Below are 17,145 nucleotides of genomic sequence, written 5' to 3' on the forward strand. Positions count from 1 at the left end.
GTTCGCTTTGTATTATACAAATATTATTTTCCGTTTATTCTATCAATTGATGAAATATTTTTCCTTTTTTTTTTTTTCTTTTTAGTTGAGAGGGTTATGACTAGGGACAGAATAGCCAGACCTTTTACTTGCCCACTTATTTTTAAATTCCACAAGAAAACGTGCAAAGTTTTGGAGCAAGTATGATAAAGATCCAATGGCACGGAATATCGACAAAACCGCCACAGTCCATAGAATGAACGCAAGATAGATATTTTTAGCCGTATCTCCTGGTTTATAGACCTGGAGCATTGTCATAATCAATATCAAATTCGAAACCATCCAAAATAAGACGACTTTGGTACGCACATCTTTGGCATAATCATCACCGTCAAGTCCCGCTTTAGCGTTTTGTTTAGAGCCCAACTTCTTACCCGACCGTTTTGCCCTTATATCGTATAACGCTTCAAGGTATACTTCATCCATATTCACATCTATAACCGTAGCCTCGTATTCGCCCTCATCGTTCTTTTCGATTATGTATCGGTTTGATGTGTCCTCCTCTGGGTTGTTATCACCTTTTGTTCCCCATGACACATCGTGGGTATTACAAAATGCAAATATTTGCAATGTGCAAGTATATGAGGGTATCATCAAGAAATATTGTACTGAACAAGTCAACATGTGCCAGGGGTCCAAATATAGAATAGATAAAACAGTGTATAACCCATAAGTTGATAGCAACGAAACCACAATGCTTGTCATCACATAAGTCGAAGTGTCACCTTTGGTGAATTGTTTGAGGGCTACAACAACGAAAACAAACGCTACTATCAAAGCGTACAATGCGCAGATTGTAAGCAATATAATCAATGTTTTAAAGATCTTGTGGGAAGCATGTGGACGATTTCCTATGGAAACAATGAATAGCGATGTTAGAACACAAATGCAAATGTAGTTGAATATCGTAAAAATCCAAAATCCTCCACGGTGACCAAGGTTTGTATAAGTTACTAATGAACCTGTTAAAAAGTAAAATGTCAAGTAAAAATTACTCAATGAAAAAAACGTGAATATCAAGCTGATAAACTGATAGGCAAATTCCACGTGAAGCCAAAATTTTCTCGCAAATGAGTGATCAGTAGACCATATCTTTCTGACGTGAGAAAGTGCATACAATGCAGCAAAAAATGCACCGTTAATCCAACGTCTTCTTTGGGCAAGAAACTCGGAAATTGTTTCTGGAACATCCGTCTCACCCGTTGCCAGTTTTACAAACTTTAACACCCAATTGTTGCCTCTCTTTGACACAAGTTCCCAACAAAGAATACGATCTTCGGCTAGATACATGTTTGCTTCAAAGAAATTGCTTTTTGTGTTTTCTTTTTCCCTTTCATGAGATTTGAGAAAGTCTTCGCCCTTAAAATAAGATGCCAACGGTCCTGTGCCATCCTCGTGGTTTTTCAAAGCAATATACCTATATGCCGATAAAGCACCTGGTAAAACCGAGATATACCCAAACACTGACTCTAGTGGCTTATCGAGAATGTTTGACATCTTATACTCGAAATTCTGAGATGCAACTAACGGATTCGTTAAATTGATCCAACCCTTCCCTTTCATTGCTTTGATCTCACCTGCTGCACCTGCAACATTGGAGTCTTTATCAAAAGCTTTCCATAAATTGTATATGGCTTGATTGTCGGGTTTTGTTCCAACATCTAGAAGCATCACAACATTCGGATCTAGTACAGGACAAAACGCATTGAATAACCACCTATGTGAGTTGATTTTCTTTTGGTTTTCCTCTTTCAAACAGAACAAGACTTGCACTGGTACAAGATTTTTTTCATGTCCTTTGAATTTCAAATTCTCGTCTATTGATATCTGCGTTGTATATTCGAATAGGTGCGAGTGAACTTTTTTATTGTTAACATACGGTCTTGCCAAATTCTCTTGATAACATCCAGTTGCCGTTAACAATTGTAGGACTGCGTCATTAACTTTATTTCTTCCATCTGCAACAATAATGACTTGAATCTTTTTCCAGCTGTCCTTCCCCCATACTTTGGATTTGTACCTGGAGCACAAATGTGCAACATTCTTCATGACCCCATGCATAGTTCGAGCAAAAGATACTTCATCTTCATTATACATTGTTATACAGATCACGATTTCAGTTTCACGCCCATACTTTGCTGCTCTCAACGTGAAGCCCTCCTCAATAAAGTCGTCTGGTTTGGCTGTGCATGCAGTATACGTCATGTTTGTGAACTCGCCAAACGGCGACTCCGTTCTACTCAAAACCTTTTTAAGCTCAACCGGTATAGGATTTTCCAAAACCAAGTTACCACTCGATCCACCAATCACTCTCACTTTTCTTTTTGTCATTGTTTTGTCTCTAGTGGGGACATATCCATTCTCTATATTATGCATAATATTGCCATCAATCGAAGTGCTGAAATATTGGGTACTTTCGCCTACATTATCAGGCGCATAAGAGCTCCCACTATAAGCTGTCGAGTCAGAATAGACCGATTTGACCTCCTCCCAAGTGTGACTTGCACCTCCTCTTTTGAAATTGTCCTTTTCATACACATGCTCTTCCTCATCCTCATCCTCATCATGCACGTTATGGTAGGTTGCCTGATCATCTTCATACTTGTTGTCATTGCTAGCAAAAACTTCTGGATCAAATATTGGTTGGGGAGGATCTAGGTACCTTTGGCTACTTATTGTACTATTTTGGAGAGACCGAAGAGGAGACCCAGTGTAGTTGATAAGATTTTTGTCTTCTCTTTCTTCTTCATAATCATCATCATTATTATCATCATAAATCATAACTTCTGTTTCTCTTTTCCGTTTTGGTGACTCCTTGGATGTATAATGGTCTCTAGGTGTTGTGTTTATTGTGTCTAACTTGTCATGGTGCAAATGTGGAGTATTTCCCTTGAATGGAGACTCTTTCTGTCTACCAGTAATCTTAGCCGTACTCCTAGTAAAGATATTTGGGGACCGTTTTGGATTTGGCAGCTCCTGCTGTACTATTGATTGAGGAAAACCTGCGAATTCATCAGGATCTTCACTATCATGCTCACTCTCATTTCCCAATGATTGGTATCGTTTATGCGGACTCGGGCGTTTAGTGTAGGCTGAGTACGGCAATTCAAGTTTTGAGCCATCCACTGGATACGCTTCGTCGTCAAATGGATTCATCACTCACAAATGGGTAAAAATGAAAAAAAAAAAAAGAATTGAAAGCCTGTGGGGTTTATTCCATCTTCAATTGGGGTGACTATTTTCCTCCCTATTATATGTTAACGTCTATTTAAGAATCCATCAAGTGAAAAGTAAATTGTCCCAAAAGAGAAAAATCATAAACAATCAAATTTGAAAAAAATATCAACATTTTTTTTTTTCTTTTTCTTTACTCAAACCTTTTCTTCGTAAACTATTTGATTGGAGATTGGAAAAAGCATTTTCTATACCTGGCAAAGTGTCCATTTTGGACTACAATGGGCAACTAGTTTACTGTTTGTCCTTACTTCGAATCCTCCCATACACATACACTTTCTTTCTTTCTTTCTCTCACATTTGGTGTACTCTTTCCGCCTAGTTTGTCGCTCGCTTGCAAGTACACTCACTAATTTTTACTCAAATTCACACCAAATATAGGAAAAAAAAAAAAAAATATCGCTAATGATTCGGGTAATATAAGCTGTTGCTTGGGATTCCGTATCCTCTTTGATTATTCATTTAGCTTTATTTCCAGTTTGGTGAGTTGAACATTCATCTGCACAAGGATGCGCTACCATATTCGTGAGTTTGTTGAAGTACCAAAAATCATGCAAACTAAGACGATTTTTCGTGAATTGGACTATAGACCAAAAATCATGTTTTCCCTACAGTCAGCTTAAAGATTTCTCATGGTTCAATTGAAGTGAACGTAGGTATGGTGGGAGTACGCAAGATAGTCAAAGAAAAGTGGAACAGTAAAAAAAAAAGAGAAAAAGAAAGAAGTTTTGTATGAAAGGATTTTGTGAACAACCATGTCCAAAAGAGTCTCTGAAAAATAGTTTCAAATGATTTCTTCTTCTTTTAAAGTTCTCGAGTTTCATTTATACTTACCCTATGGTTTACATTGGGGTAGAGCATATATGTAGATACACCAAGTTTTTTTCATGCAATATATACCTGTCTTTCGACCCATGCTTGACTTTTTCAAGTCTATATATTGAAATCACGCAAAATCTCCTATTTATGACTCAAACTCCTATAGCTTTAGCTTGATACATTATTATGTCATTGTGCAATTAACTAATTGGTACGAACCGATACAGTTCTGGTTGGATTTTTGTTGATTGATGTGAATACACAAATTGGAGTATTTATGGCTGCAAAAAAAAAAAAAGAAAAAAATAAAGAAAAGCATTCTTTTTTTTTTTTTTTTTTTGCAACAATTGAGTTGTGAACACCTTTTTTCTCCAGCTCTCAAACAAATTACATACAGTAAGGCAAACAAGTATAACGTGTTTGATAAACCAGAGTAACGAATGTTGAAGGACAGGACCAAAAACAAATGACAAAAAGAAGAAAAGTTCTCCATTTATGAGGTGCACAAAGTTGTCATTGCTTTGTTTCCTCGAGAGTCAAACACCTGCAACAATTAGATAATAGTGGTTTACTAAAGGGATCTCTTATTCGTAAAATTGAGAACAAGTGATTCTAAAAAAATGATTTTTTTCTTCTTTATTGCACCATATCATACAAGTCTCAAAGTAACTCAATAATGAATGAAATCATTAGTTTGAATATTTCTTGTAAATCGTTTCTCCTTTAGACAAAACATTGTTGAAGAGTCTCACAAATTCAAATCAGGTCTTCTAAGAGTAACTTTGATCTTCAACTGGAATATCATTTATCTTGACTTGGCCATATTAATGTAGCCCTCAAGCTTACAATGAAAGCAGTAGCTAGACATGAGGTGACTGTATGCAAAATAAGCAATCCAGAGAGAAAAAAATGTCTGATACAACTGCTCTTCCAAGTACATGTATTGGGGGAATAAGTACCATCTTGTGGAAAAAACCCCATGCGGTCTGGGGTTTATGATATTCATTAATAAACATTACGTTCAAAATATGCTATTCTTATCAATTGACGTCTAACCAAGACCAAATGGATGAGAAAAATCAAAATGATGCTTTTTATTAGTCCACCTAGATTAATTGCTTGATTCTTTTGTCACATAAAGGTATGGAAAAATATCTATATATAATGCCTATATCTTAAATGAGAACGACCAAAAAAGCATTCTATGAAAACAAAAAGCTGGGAATGTTCAAAAGTCAATATCAACTTCTTTACAAAGTCTTTCAACATCCGAATCACCTTTTTTGTACTCATTTTTCGGCCCAAAACCTTTCTTTAAACGCCTCACACTCTCATGAGCACTTTGGGGAAAGGTTTCATAAGCAACGATAATTCAGAAGCCATACTGAAGTAACAAAACTAAACACACTTTTGCCATAAATTTTCCGAGCACAGATTGACACGTATTCGGGGCAACAATTCTTACTTTCTTTTTGGTCAATATCATTAAATTCATTCACACCAAGATGGGGTGGTAGTGGCCAGTCAGTATTTAATTTCAAATTCCCACTTACATGCATAATTTTGATGTTCAAACTTTGGCATTTCGATCAATTCTTTAACATAGCATTATATAGACTAACATTTTTCTTTTTAAACTCAATTGTGATGGATAAAATCTCATGCGTCTTCCTCTCAAAAAGTCTGTTGCAACAAGTAAACTGTTCATCAGGTTAAGAAATTAGATTCAGGTCTAGCAAGTACAACTCACATTGGCAATGCTTCGACTTCAAGATTTTTTGCTGATAAGTTTTCTTGGGGCATGAGATACTCCTGGAGCCAAAGGCTTGGTTGTATTTTCAACCCACATTGTCTACCTTATTTTTTTGCCCCTTACTCCTGAGTCACAGCTAGTAGCACTTTTTAGATCCACGCATCATCTTAGTTTCCTTCATTGAGTACTGTAGCTTTCGCAACTTTGGCAACATTTCCACAATCATTGAATATTTTTCATCCGTTAAGCTTGAGAACGGATTGCAAGTCATCAAAAACAAACTTTTAGACAAAAGGCCCTCTGACTTCAAGAAATGAAAGTAAACTTTGAATTTGGAATGTTAAAAGTAGAGAAATTGATGGTACCAGAGTAATCACCCTTCATTCTTTAGCCTTGTAGCTTTGTCCATGTACTGCATCTTTCTGTCCCATCCACAATTCAAAAATTGATTTTTCAATACAGATTTTGTTACAGCACCCGAGTGCCATTATTGATTTCTTCTCCTCCCTCCTCCGGCTACTCCTATTACTACGCACACATAACCACACACACACACACACACACACACACTCACAAATATACAAATATACTAATATACATACATATATATAATAGATTCTTAAATGGTTACACCACACCAGAGTAATGAGCGACAGTAAAAAACAGCTGAACTATTTTTACACACACAGCAACAACTCGACATCTTCGAGAAGCAGCCATGTTGGCGAAATGAAACAGGTTTCCCAGGTATCTAATGTTGATTTCACTAATCTAAGGAGAATGTCTACTAGCAACTCTCATGTTTCGGAGAGCAGCAACAATACTATGAAGAACAATTCTTTAGCCAAATTGTTTTCAAAAAATAAGTCTTCAACAACGATACAGCCCGACCAGTTTAGCAGTAATGAACGGTCAGAAGTTTCTTCTGAAAAAGAAGTTTCAACAGATGAAACGGCAAAAGTAGTGGGTTCCCGGAAAAGCAGAAAGATGCCCAGACTAAAGCTTTCAAGTAAGAAAACACATACAAGCACGCCAACCTCTGATCACACAACAGCCAATGAAACAGACAATGCTGCTTTTAATTACACAATAACCACAACAACAACAGCAGCAACACCACCACCACCACCAACAACAACAACAACAACAACCACAAGCACCCTGAGTACGAAAACCAGAAAAATGTCAATAGGCTCTTCTGTGACGAGCTTTCACAACTTGTTCCACAAACCACTCACGAGTTCGCTGTCTACGAAAAATGAAGATAAGATTCGTACCGACAGTCTGCACACTTCACCTTCAAAGAGTGCAGTTGGATTGTCGTCGAACAACTCAAACTCCATGATAACTGATCCAACTCTTGCAAGTATGTTCAGGTTCACCAATGCCAATCACTCGATAGAGGAAAACGAAGGTACATTTGATCATGGAACCCTACTTGAATTGCAACGGAAAATGTTTACACCGGCAGACCTGTATATTCAACACAAGATAAACAAATATCATCAGCAAGATATTGGATTGGGTATAACAAATGAGCATGACATGACAAACGATACGGAGCCAGACACAGCAGACCAAATCAGATTTATTAAGTTTCACCAAAGGTTATCCGATACCTTACGGCCGTTATTTATCCCACAGCATAAAAGTGATGGAAACTGGGTGCCATCCACCAGGATTCTTGGTGAATCTGTTGAAGATCTTGGAATGGCAATAAAGGAAAGCTTTTTGGATGCAGCATCTCAAGCAAAGAAAGTTGGCACAATTAGCAAACAGCACAAGCCCCGAGGGAAAATATCAAAATCTGGAATAAAGAGTCATCCGCAACCTATTCAAATTACAAATGAAACAAATCATATAGTTTCTAATCAATATCATGTGCAACCCTTTGTGCAAGAATTGACAGTAACCTTAAAAACTTGCATGATAACTTTGAGAGGTCATTTCATGAATATACAACATTCCTCATACGAAGAAGGAACAAATTCAAGCCTTTCCTTTAATCATATTCCCCAAGACATCACTCATTCTTGGAGGCAACTTCTGCGTTGTTGGAACTACTTTAACTTGCAGATTAGATTCCTCGTAATAGGTATCCTTCATCCACTTAAGGTGCATTTCATCAACGACTGTTATGAGCACCTCCCCACAGCAGATTTTGAACTACTAGATGTCGACCAGCTTTTGCTCCTAGCATTTGATACAACAATATTACGTCCATTCTTACGAAACAGAATTGCCACAACGAATCAACTAACCAATCATTTTGCAAACATTACATCGCTTTCAGACTTGTTTAGTAGTACAGAAGAAGAATATTTCAAAAACAACCCTACAATATGCGAAAGTCTCAAGAATTGTTTTGGCACCATACAAAGCAGGCTAGACTCCACAGCAGTCAGAACAGATTTTGAAACAAATCTACACGCGGAGGTTTTGTCAACAACAGTAACAAACATGTCTTGCATTATTGCCGCAACTGTAAATCTGTAACAACTAGATGGAAAATACACATCAGAAATATCTGGCACCGCAACATAATTTCTTGCAAAGACCCAGTCTCATATTCTCTTTCTTTGCTTTATAAACTCAAACCTAACAAACGTATCAGATATCAACTCTCACCTAGCTATGAAACTTCATCTGGTAAATCAGTCTCTCATATACTTAATTTATTACCTCGCCCAAATTTCTTGTACGATAACTATCCTTACATATGATCTCCAAGTAACAAGTTGACGACCCCAAAGTCAATTTCTCCCAAATAATAATAACCTTCAGCAATCAACCTCACTCTATATCTGGTAATTATTTAATCGCATGATTGGATAGGACTACAGAGATCAAGCAGACCCTGTTTAGAGTGCCAATAGTAATTTACAAAGCATGACAGGAAACGAAAACAGTGACACTAAAAATTAAAACTTCAATAAACCAAAGAACTTTACCATTGCTACACTATAATACGTAATCTAACCGGATTGTGCCCTATACTTCATTAACGCCCAAAAAACATTCACCACAGCTGAAGTTAAAAAGAAACTGAATATTACAACATTGTCTCATAGAACGAAAACAGTTATTATTTGAATTTAAGAAAAAATAATTGGCAATGTAATAATGGGGACCCCGAACCGCCACATATTCAAGACCTCGATAAAATCCACCATTTAAATCAACATACTTGATTTTAATCCAATTACTTATCTGTTCAGAAACTTGCATGTATTTTCAAGGACCACTGATTCAATACAAGAATAAAAAGAGCAACAAATGTATTGTTTAAATGATCAAATTTAGCTGATGAAACTATTTTGAGGAACAACGGAGTTCAAATACCAATATCAGTTGTGCTACACAACGAACATATCACATCAAAATGTTATTGGTGCATCAGGATTCAAATATCGGCACCGTAAGAAACTCTTGAGTTAAATTTGAAGATTTTTGTTCTCAAGGGATAAGTGCTGAAACTAGGAAGAATGCAAATGTAATTGATTTTCTAGCCTGATATATGATATTTTTTTAGCTACGTAGTTGTATTGCAATCTTTCGCATGCTTTGATTTGAGATTGTTGATGCGGCCACTTACGATCGTAATTTCAATAGCTCGGAAACGTAAGCAAAAGTGGAGGTGATAAAAATGACTTGTTATTACTCTTGTTCATCGTCATCTCACCGAACTACTTGTTTGTCACAATACCCAACTGTTACTGTTGTTAATTTCAGAAAAGACATGACTCAATATTTAGCTATAAATTTTATCAATTTGCTTTTATCTATCAACATATTGTTAGACATTACACATGAACTAGAAGTAGCAGTTTTATGTTTTATCAGCGAAAATGTTTTTTCGAAGAAAAGAGGAGTCAACGATATGTTGTCATATATGGATTGACTGATAGTATCGTTTGAAAATGTTTTTTAGCGAATGTTATTGTACGCACCTAGAGTAGGAAAACTCACGTAAGTACTTTATATGCTTTTTTATTTTGTAAGAGGTTCCATTCATAGTACAACTTTTTATTGAATGTTTTCATCTCACGATATACATTATCTTTTTCTTGGAGATTGTTGATTTTTATTATGTTCATTTTTTGGAGTTACCGCGCTTGCTGCGATTTTGGTGGCAGTTTGTTAAGTTCTTGAAAATTAATTTTAGTAGAATGGGATGTTATATGTAGTGGTTTTAGTTCGTTTGTCCCTCTTAGCAGAGTCACCGTTTTAAGCTTCATTATCGTGCTTGTCTGCTGGTCTCTCTTTTTTTATATCTTTAGCGTCGGCTGTATAGAAAAAAGTTTTATTTGTTTATGAATGAGGATTTAACTGGTTGTAGAAATTTAAGCTTACGATCCAACTTTTTGATTCTTTATCGAGAACGTTTACTGGTTTATTTGGTAGTTGCACTCTTATTTGAATCAAGTCATAGGATACGTGTAGATATGCTAGAAACTGCTAGGAGAATGATGAAATATTTGTTCTTTTCCAATGTGATTTGTTTTTGATCGACGTATGTTGTCCCCTGTGTTGTATTATGTGCTCACTATTTTTTAAGTTTCGTATATGTGTGTCACCATTTGAGTTTGTCATTAGTTTTAACATTATATTTGGGCTAAATAATGTTTGGCGGGTTGCAGAATGAGGGTAAGAACTTTTGTTTTGTATTTTATTTTTGATTTACTACATTGTTTCACATACGAAAGTTATACACGCGAATACAGTATTGTGATTGAAGTAGGATCTTTACTCGTCGTCTTCGTTATCATCTTGGTATCCATGTTTTCTTATTTCCACTAATCTTTTTCTTGCATAGAGTAATTTATTTTCCAATTTCAATATCTCCACCTGTTGTTCCATTTCTAATGTCTTTCCTTCGTATGGCGTTAATTTGCTGAGATCGATGTTTTCCCCATGTTGTTCATCTTTAGTTAATAAGTGTTGAACGCTTCCAACGAGTGATTTGCAAGCACGGGTAACATCTTTTGAAGCGTCTTCCAAATTGTCTTGATTCTTCGAAACAAAATTAGCTTTGACTCTGGACGCAGCTACTAATTGGGCAGTTGAGGCAGCAACCTCATTTGAGGCAACTATTAACTCCTCATGTGAATTTTTTTGACGTAATACACCATCAGAAGTATGAATCAAAATGTTGGTTGCCCCCGCTATTGCTTTAGCAGCACTAATCAATCCTTCCGTCCATCTGTTGTTCTTTTTGTAAAACTCCGTTATGGGCTGACTTCCTTTGCCCCTTTCAACAATTTCACGTTGTGATTCAACTGAGGCTTTGATCAAACGACCAACAGCATCTGTGACATCTTTCGCAGAAGACAACAAGGCCTCATGTACATTGACATTGCCTCCATAAATACTAGGATCTTTTAATAAATCTGTCAAAAATTGAGATGCTAATGTAACTGCTTTCACGGTTTGGTCCATTTCGTTGTTCAAGAAATCTTCTAAATTTCCTTCTATTTTTATTCCTCTAGAGCTCTTGAACGAATCTAACAAGCCACCTAACATTTTCAATGAAGTCTGTAACTCAAGGTTGGCATCAATGATGGAATCTATCTTTTCCTCTTCAGTTTTGAGTTTCTCTAATTTATCGGATTTTAAGCCTTGATAGTAGTTCTCTGCGTCGTCCAACACATCCAATGTCAGTTTCAAAATCTTCTCTTCTTCCACATTGGAAAAATTTTTAGCAAGACTTTTTACATTTACTGATAAGTCGCTCAAGGATGTTGCCAAGGAGGAACTCGTCAAGATAATATCAGAAAATGTTTCCTCGTCCTGGTTATTACTCTCGGCAATGTATTCATTGAAAGTGGATGCAAAATCGGTTGCAAAATCAGAACAAAGTTCAATTAGGGATAACAAGTGTTCTGGTGAGGTACTTTGATTTCCCGCATGTATGTCCATCAATGATAATTCATGTTTCGAATCCAAGATTCGTTTAATATTGCTGTCTAAAATCAAATCTATTAAACTTTTAAATCTGGAAAGATGCTCCATGATAATGTGATCAATTTCCGCATTAACGATATCATCCTGATCTTCTTTGAAACGACTGAGCTCTGAGTAGGCTGCTTCAAGAGATTGATTTGCAATTTCTAATTCAGTATCTTTATCTCTCAATTTTGCTTGCAAGGAATCAAAATCTCCCAAATTTTCAAGCTGTGCATTTCTATCGTCAAGTTTTGACTTTAAATTTTTTATCTCCTCCTCATGCTTGGCCATTAATGCACTTAAATTCAAGTTTTGTAATTTTCCAGACTCCTTTGCAGATACGTTTAGCTCCCTAACTTCTGCCTCTAATTTCTCGATTTCTTTGTCCTTTCCTGCTTTCACCCGGTCTAGTTCGAGTCTTGCTCGATCTCTCTCGCGGATCAAGTCTGCCAACTCAAGATTTTTGGCTTTCAAATCTTTTTCAAGTTTTTCCTTTTTCATTATCGATTCTTGTGCGCTGCTTATCTTTTGCTGTATCTTCTTGAACTTTGCTAACAAGTTTAAATGTTCCTGGCGCAATTGAGAATACAATTTTGCAAGGGACTCGTATTTTTTGGTCCAATTGGCAATTTGCTCTTCTAAATTCTTAATTTGTTCGCTTTTAGAAGCAACCTGTTGCGTCGCGGTATCGTTGAAGGCTGCCATCTCATTTTCCAAGCTTTTCACTCTTGAATCGTACTGTTGTAAAAGCTGCTGATCATTGTCATATTGGTTTTTAAACAAAAGCAAATCACGTTCCAACTCAGCCACACGTCCTTGTTGTTGTTGAGTTTGTTGCATCTGGAGAGCCTGTTGCTCCTCCATAAAACGCCGTTCTTGGTCGCGTTGTTGTTGTTCGAATTGCTGTTGTTGCTGTTGCTGTTGTTGAAGTTGTTGTTGGCGCTGAAGCTCCAACTGCTGTTGAATTCTTTCCTGCTCTTGCTGCTGCTGATACAAGTAGTTATTCTGAGCAGTGTATAGATTCTCATTGGGGGGCTCTGGTGCTGGAACAGGAGTCTCGGTGCCCGTTGTAGGCTGTGGAGACAATTGTGCTACACTGTTTTCGCTAGTGGCGGTAGCCGAGCGAAGTCTAGGTAAGGATTGGCCTTCATCGGCGATCTGTAAGTCAGGCGAATTATTTGGAAGACGTGGAATAGTTATCAAACTAGTTAAAAACTTGATTGAATAACAGTCAGTATAGAAATCTCTAAGCATAAAGTGTTGAGACTCAAATCGATCAAATAAAACAGTCAACGCTTCATCGGCGCCCAATTGCTGATACATTGCCCTTAGCATGGAAATGCAAAATTTGTAAATACCATAGGATTCAGAAATCAAAGGGACTAAAGCACTCACTTTACACAAGTTGCTATGGCTCAGATGAAGCGTGGCAAATACGAGCTTTTGCAAATCGTCAATCAGATCTTGAAGATCCATGAGCTGCAAAATTGATTCATAGCCTTCGTTTGGGTCGCTCACCGCTCTCAAAGAGAGATACTCCTCGTACTCAAATGTTCCGTTGAACCCTGGATTGTTGCGGTGAAAGTCTAGTTTTTGCAAGAGATACCTATCGTACTGGTGGATCAACTTGCCGTAAGCCAGTCCGTGGGTCGAAAATACTGTTGCTAAGGATGCAATGAAGTCCCTATTTCTATAAGCATCTTTGAGCGTATTTGGATGCCCCTCTTGCAAAACCTTATGAATCATTATCAATGCTTTAAACAATTGTACTTCAGAGCTTTGCAAAGGTTGTATCTTAACTGCATTCCAAAATGCACGAGAGTTTTTGTGGTCCCAAGTGTACACTATACAAGCCCGTACATGCTTTCTTTTCGGGGGTACTTCGTCGGTGTTGCAAGCTTTCTTTACGCTTGTTTGTAAATCAACTTCTGCGCGACTCATTTTTCTAATAACAAAGGAATTGTTTAAGGTAAAAAGCTCTTTTTAAGTCGTCTAATCAGTATACTCCGGTGTGGTCAGCGAATTTGGTTTTTAATATAATTGCGTGAATTATTCAACAAAATCATACCAGCGATTATCAGCCATGAATATTTCTATACAATAGGGAAAAAAAATGGCCGAAAAAAAAAAAAAATCAATTAAATTACGTAACACATTTCTACTAGTTGAAATACATGTATATATTTATAAAGAGTATATATATCTTTTACATAGCCAGCCAATGCACCAGCAAAAGTGAGAACAATAATTTGTCTTAGCCTGCAAAAGCAGAGAGAGTGTGTGTGTGTAATCTCCAGCAATAGAAGTTTCACTTGACGAAGGATTTCCGCAACACAATGTTGTACATCATTGAAAGGAAGGAAAAAAAAAAAAGATGTTACTCTCTTTAACCCTTTCTGTAACGAGTTTTACCAATATCAAAAGGTAAATACTTATATCTTATCATATGCTGGATCTGCTTTCTCATTGTGAGTGTGAACAAAACAATGAAATACATTAACAAAATTGGCCAAAAAACGGGTATGTCAAAGATACTAAAGAATGTTAAGCACAAGCTGAGCAAACTAGCTCTTGTTGCATTGTACCAAAACTTAAACTCGGGTAATCTCCTTATAAATGGTCTAAATTCTTCGTCGCCGTTTTCCGGCAGTTGCTGCATCTCCTCTTCCATTCCTTCCTCGATTGTCTCATTTTTCATTTCTTGCTCTAAAGATGGATCAAATTTCGGTGTCAAAAACGCCAAAAATAGATTTAGCAAATAGATACCCAAAGCATAGCAAATAATGTACCAGCCTTGGGTAAGAAATATCCTCGTGAAAAACAATAAAATCAAAACTGCAAACGCTAGCCATCTATACCTCGTATATGGTACCAATTCATCAATAAATTTCTGGTAAGTTACCAATACTTTTCGATAGTTCTGATGTACAGGATTCTCAGATGAGACCTCAAACGGGAAATTCATAGGCATTATTATCAAAGGATATGCCGTAACTATTGATCGGGGAGAAGGACTTGGCTCGATAATCAATCAAGCAATCTATCAAGCGATAAGTTGTTGTTCAGAATATTGAAAAAAAAAAAAAATTGTTTTTGGAACTAAAAAAAAAAAAAAAAAGGTACGAGACACGAAACGAGAAACTGTTAAAATCTTAGACATTTTCATCAGTTCAAAAGTAACAAGATCTACTACAAACAACAAAGAAAGGCAATGCACTAGAGAATTGAATTGGCGCTACTTTATATTTACGGTTTCGTTAATCGACAATTAAAAATGCCAGGCATGCAGGCAAAAAATATATTTTCTATGTACATATATATATATATATATATAATCAGTTTTTTGGATTATATACTCCATTGATTGTTTCAAGCAAAAGCTTCCTTAGGACGCCCTATAGTTTCAACACGTCTCTTTGACTCATTATAAATTCGCTGAACTATGACATTTTCAGGAACGTTCTTTGGATCGATGTCAGTAATAACAGATCCAGGAATATCGTATGGTAAAGTTTTGCACAAAAATTGTTGTCTCAATTCTTGGCGTTCTTTGTTGTTGAATGCACCAGGGGTTTCTATAAGATCGGCTGCTTTCTGTCTATAATCTTTCTGTAGTGCCTCTGTTTTGAAAAGAGTCTCCAATTTTGCCCTCAATTCTTTTCTCAAATTGTCAAACTCCGTTTCACTCATGCTCTTGAACAATATTGCATCCTGTGACACTCCAATCTGACCATCAATTTTCTCCGAAAAGCTAATGTAATTCAGCTTTGCTAGCTCGAATTCCTCCATGTTCAACTCATTTTTCCGATACTGAAGCCTCAAATTGTACAATCCATTGTAGGTTTCTTGTATCCGCGCTGCAAATAACGTTTCTCCCGCTTCTACTAGCTCCAAAATATTGACCAATCTCTTTGCTGCGAGTTCCATATCACCTTCTGTCAAATCCATGGCAAAGTCATTTGCAATGGACTGTTTCATCTTCTTTATTCTAGTAGATCTAAGTGCTCCTTTTTGCCGACGAACTCCTTCCAATTTGGGCCTCAACTGTGATTCTTTTCTTGATTGCTCTGCTTCTGCTGCCAAGGCAGCAGTAGGGTCGGTGATAGGTACATATCCAAATCTCCTTAATCTTGGCGCAAAATGCTCCTTTGGTAATCTAATGTCCTTTTTCAAAGCAACACCCACATACTTTCTCATGGGATGAAATGGGTCAAGGTAGAATCTAACAAAACCAGGCTCCACTGCGTATATTGTGTGATCTACACCTATTCTCACATTCTCGCCAGGGTGTATTTTAGTTCCTCTTTGTCTCATAATAATCTGTCCAGGCTTGACGGGATGTCCCTCGCTCACTTTTGGCCCCAATCTTCGACCTGCTGAATCTTTATTATTGGTCTTTGATCCCGAAACTCTCTTAGTTGCAGAACGAATCTGAACAACATTGATAATGACACTGTTTTTCAAATCCACCGCACATCGTATCTGATGAAATAGACTTTTAACTAGGGGCATTCTTTATGTTCAGACGCTGGAAAGAAAATCTTCGTTGATGGATTGGTTTTTCTCTTTTTTTTTTTTTTTTTTTTCTTGTTCAGAACCTACCTGAAAAAAAAAAAAATTGGGATGAAAGCGCTATCTGCAGAAATTTAAGAGAAATACAATTGTAAAAATATCCTTACATGGCGTAGATTGGCTGAAAGAGTTTGTTGGAGTTAACGGATAATGATTCGTTGTTAATGAGTAGAGGACTTACTTCTTCTATATTTGGAATAACCATTCAGGAGCAGACCCCCTCCCCAATTTTTTTTTTTTTTTTTTTTTTTGACTAGGCACGGTTGTTGATGTACTCATTCAAGATCTTTAGTGTCAATAAATGATCCTCCTCCTGTGCCAATCCACTAATTGTGAAAGCTCCAACAATCCCATCAAATGATTTTACTCTTATAGGCACACTTCCTCCATGGCCAGCGTACTCCTTCGATGAAATAAACAAAGCTTCCTCCATCGACTTTCCTTTTAATCGTAGTTTTTGTCCGACATGAAAACTCGACTTGCCAAACCTGAAAACCGTGTTATATTTCCTTCGTATCCATTCGTCATTATCCGCAGTAGTCCCTGAGGATACAGCGGTGCGAAACAACTGATGACCATTAGCTAAGGTAATGTCTATTATTATAGGTCTATCTGGATATTCTTGTTGACAGAATTCCCGCGCAAATACGCCTAGTCTCCAAGCGGTTTTTGCACTAAACTCGTAAAATTCAAGACCACTCTCAAGATCATCAAGTTGGCTTAATGTGTAGGAATATATCTCGTGAGTCATTGCTTTCAAAAATGAAGAAGCAACGGTGTGT

The 17,145-nt window shown here is 36.9% G+C and overlaps 6 protein-coding genes across 6 annotated transcripts; 1 reads left to right on the plus strand and 5 right to left on the minus strand. All coding sequences in view use genetic code 12, as the record gives it.

Moving 5' to 3' along the window:
- Window positions 1-81: 81 nt before the first annotated feature.
- CHS1 (chitin synthase) lies at window positions 82-3,195 on the minus strand (the record flags this gene model as incomplete). The annotated part of the gene is made up of 1 exon (XM_049326522.1): window positions 82-3,195. The coding sequence occupies one exon, from the start codon at window positions 3,193-3,195 to the stop codon at window positions 82-84; it is 3,114 nt and encodes a 1,037-aa protein (XP_049182209.1).
- A 3,379-nt stretch (window positions 3,196-6,574) lies between these two features.
- Window positions 6,575-8,105, plus strand: KGF56_000597 (uncharacterized protein; the record flags this gene model as incomplete). The annotated part of the gene is made up of 2 exons (XM_049326523.1): window positions 6,575-7,738; window positions 8,043-8,105. 2 exons carry the CDS (start codon window positions 6,575-6,577, stop codon window positions 8,103-8,105), a joined length of 1,227 nt encoding a protein of 408 aa, XP_049182210.1.
- Window positions 8,106-10,591: 2,486 nt separating this feature from the next.
- On the minus strand, window positions 10,592-13,732 carry SLA2 (Sla2p; the record flags this gene model as incomplete). The annotated part of the gene is made up of 1 exon (XM_049326524.1): window positions 10,592-13,732. The coding sequence occupies one exon, from the start codon at window positions 13,730-13,732 to the stop codon at window positions 10,592-10,594; it is 3,141 nt and encodes a 1,046-aa protein (XP_049182211.1).
- Window positions 13,733-14,177: 445 nt separating this feature from the next.
- Window positions 14,178-14,762, minus strand: KGF56_000599 (protein retreival receptor; the record flags this gene model as incomplete). Its single annotated transcript, XM_049326525.1, has 1 exon — window positions 14,178-14,762. The coding sequence occupies one exon, from the start codon at window positions 14,760-14,762 to the stop codon at window positions 14,178-14,180; it is 585 nt and encodes a 194-aa protein (XP_049182212.1).
- A 398-nt stretch (window positions 14,763-15,160) lies between these two features.
- MRP7 (mitochondrial 54S ribosomal protein bL27m) lies at window positions 15,161-16,303 on the minus strand (the record flags this gene model as incomplete). Its single annotated transcript, XM_049326528.1, has 1 exon — window positions 15,161-16,303. One exon carries the CDS (start codon window positions 16,301-16,303, stop codon window positions 15,161-15,163), a length of 1,143 nt encoding a protein of 380 aa, XP_049182213.1.
- Window positions 16,304-16,616: 313 nt separating this feature from the next.
- On the minus strand, window positions 16,617-17,114 carry KGF56_000601 (uncharacterized protein; the record flags this gene model as incomplete). The annotated part of the gene is made up of 1 exon (XM_049326529.1): window positions 16,617-17,114. The coding sequence occupies one exon, from the start codon at window positions 17,112-17,114 to the stop codon at window positions 16,617-16,619; it is 498 nt and encodes a 165-aa protein (XP_049182214.1).
- Between the last annotated feature and the right edge of the window lie 31 nt (window positions 17,115-17,145).

The sequence above is a fragment of the Candida oxycetoniae genome (assembly GCF_023343755.2).
Source record: "Candida oxycetoniae strain CBS 10844 chromosome Unknown scaffold6, whole genome shotgun sequence".
Lineage (NCBI taxonomy): Eukaryota > Fungi > Ascomycota > Pichiomycetes > Serinales > Debaryomycetaceae > Lodderomyces > Lodderomyces oxycetoniae.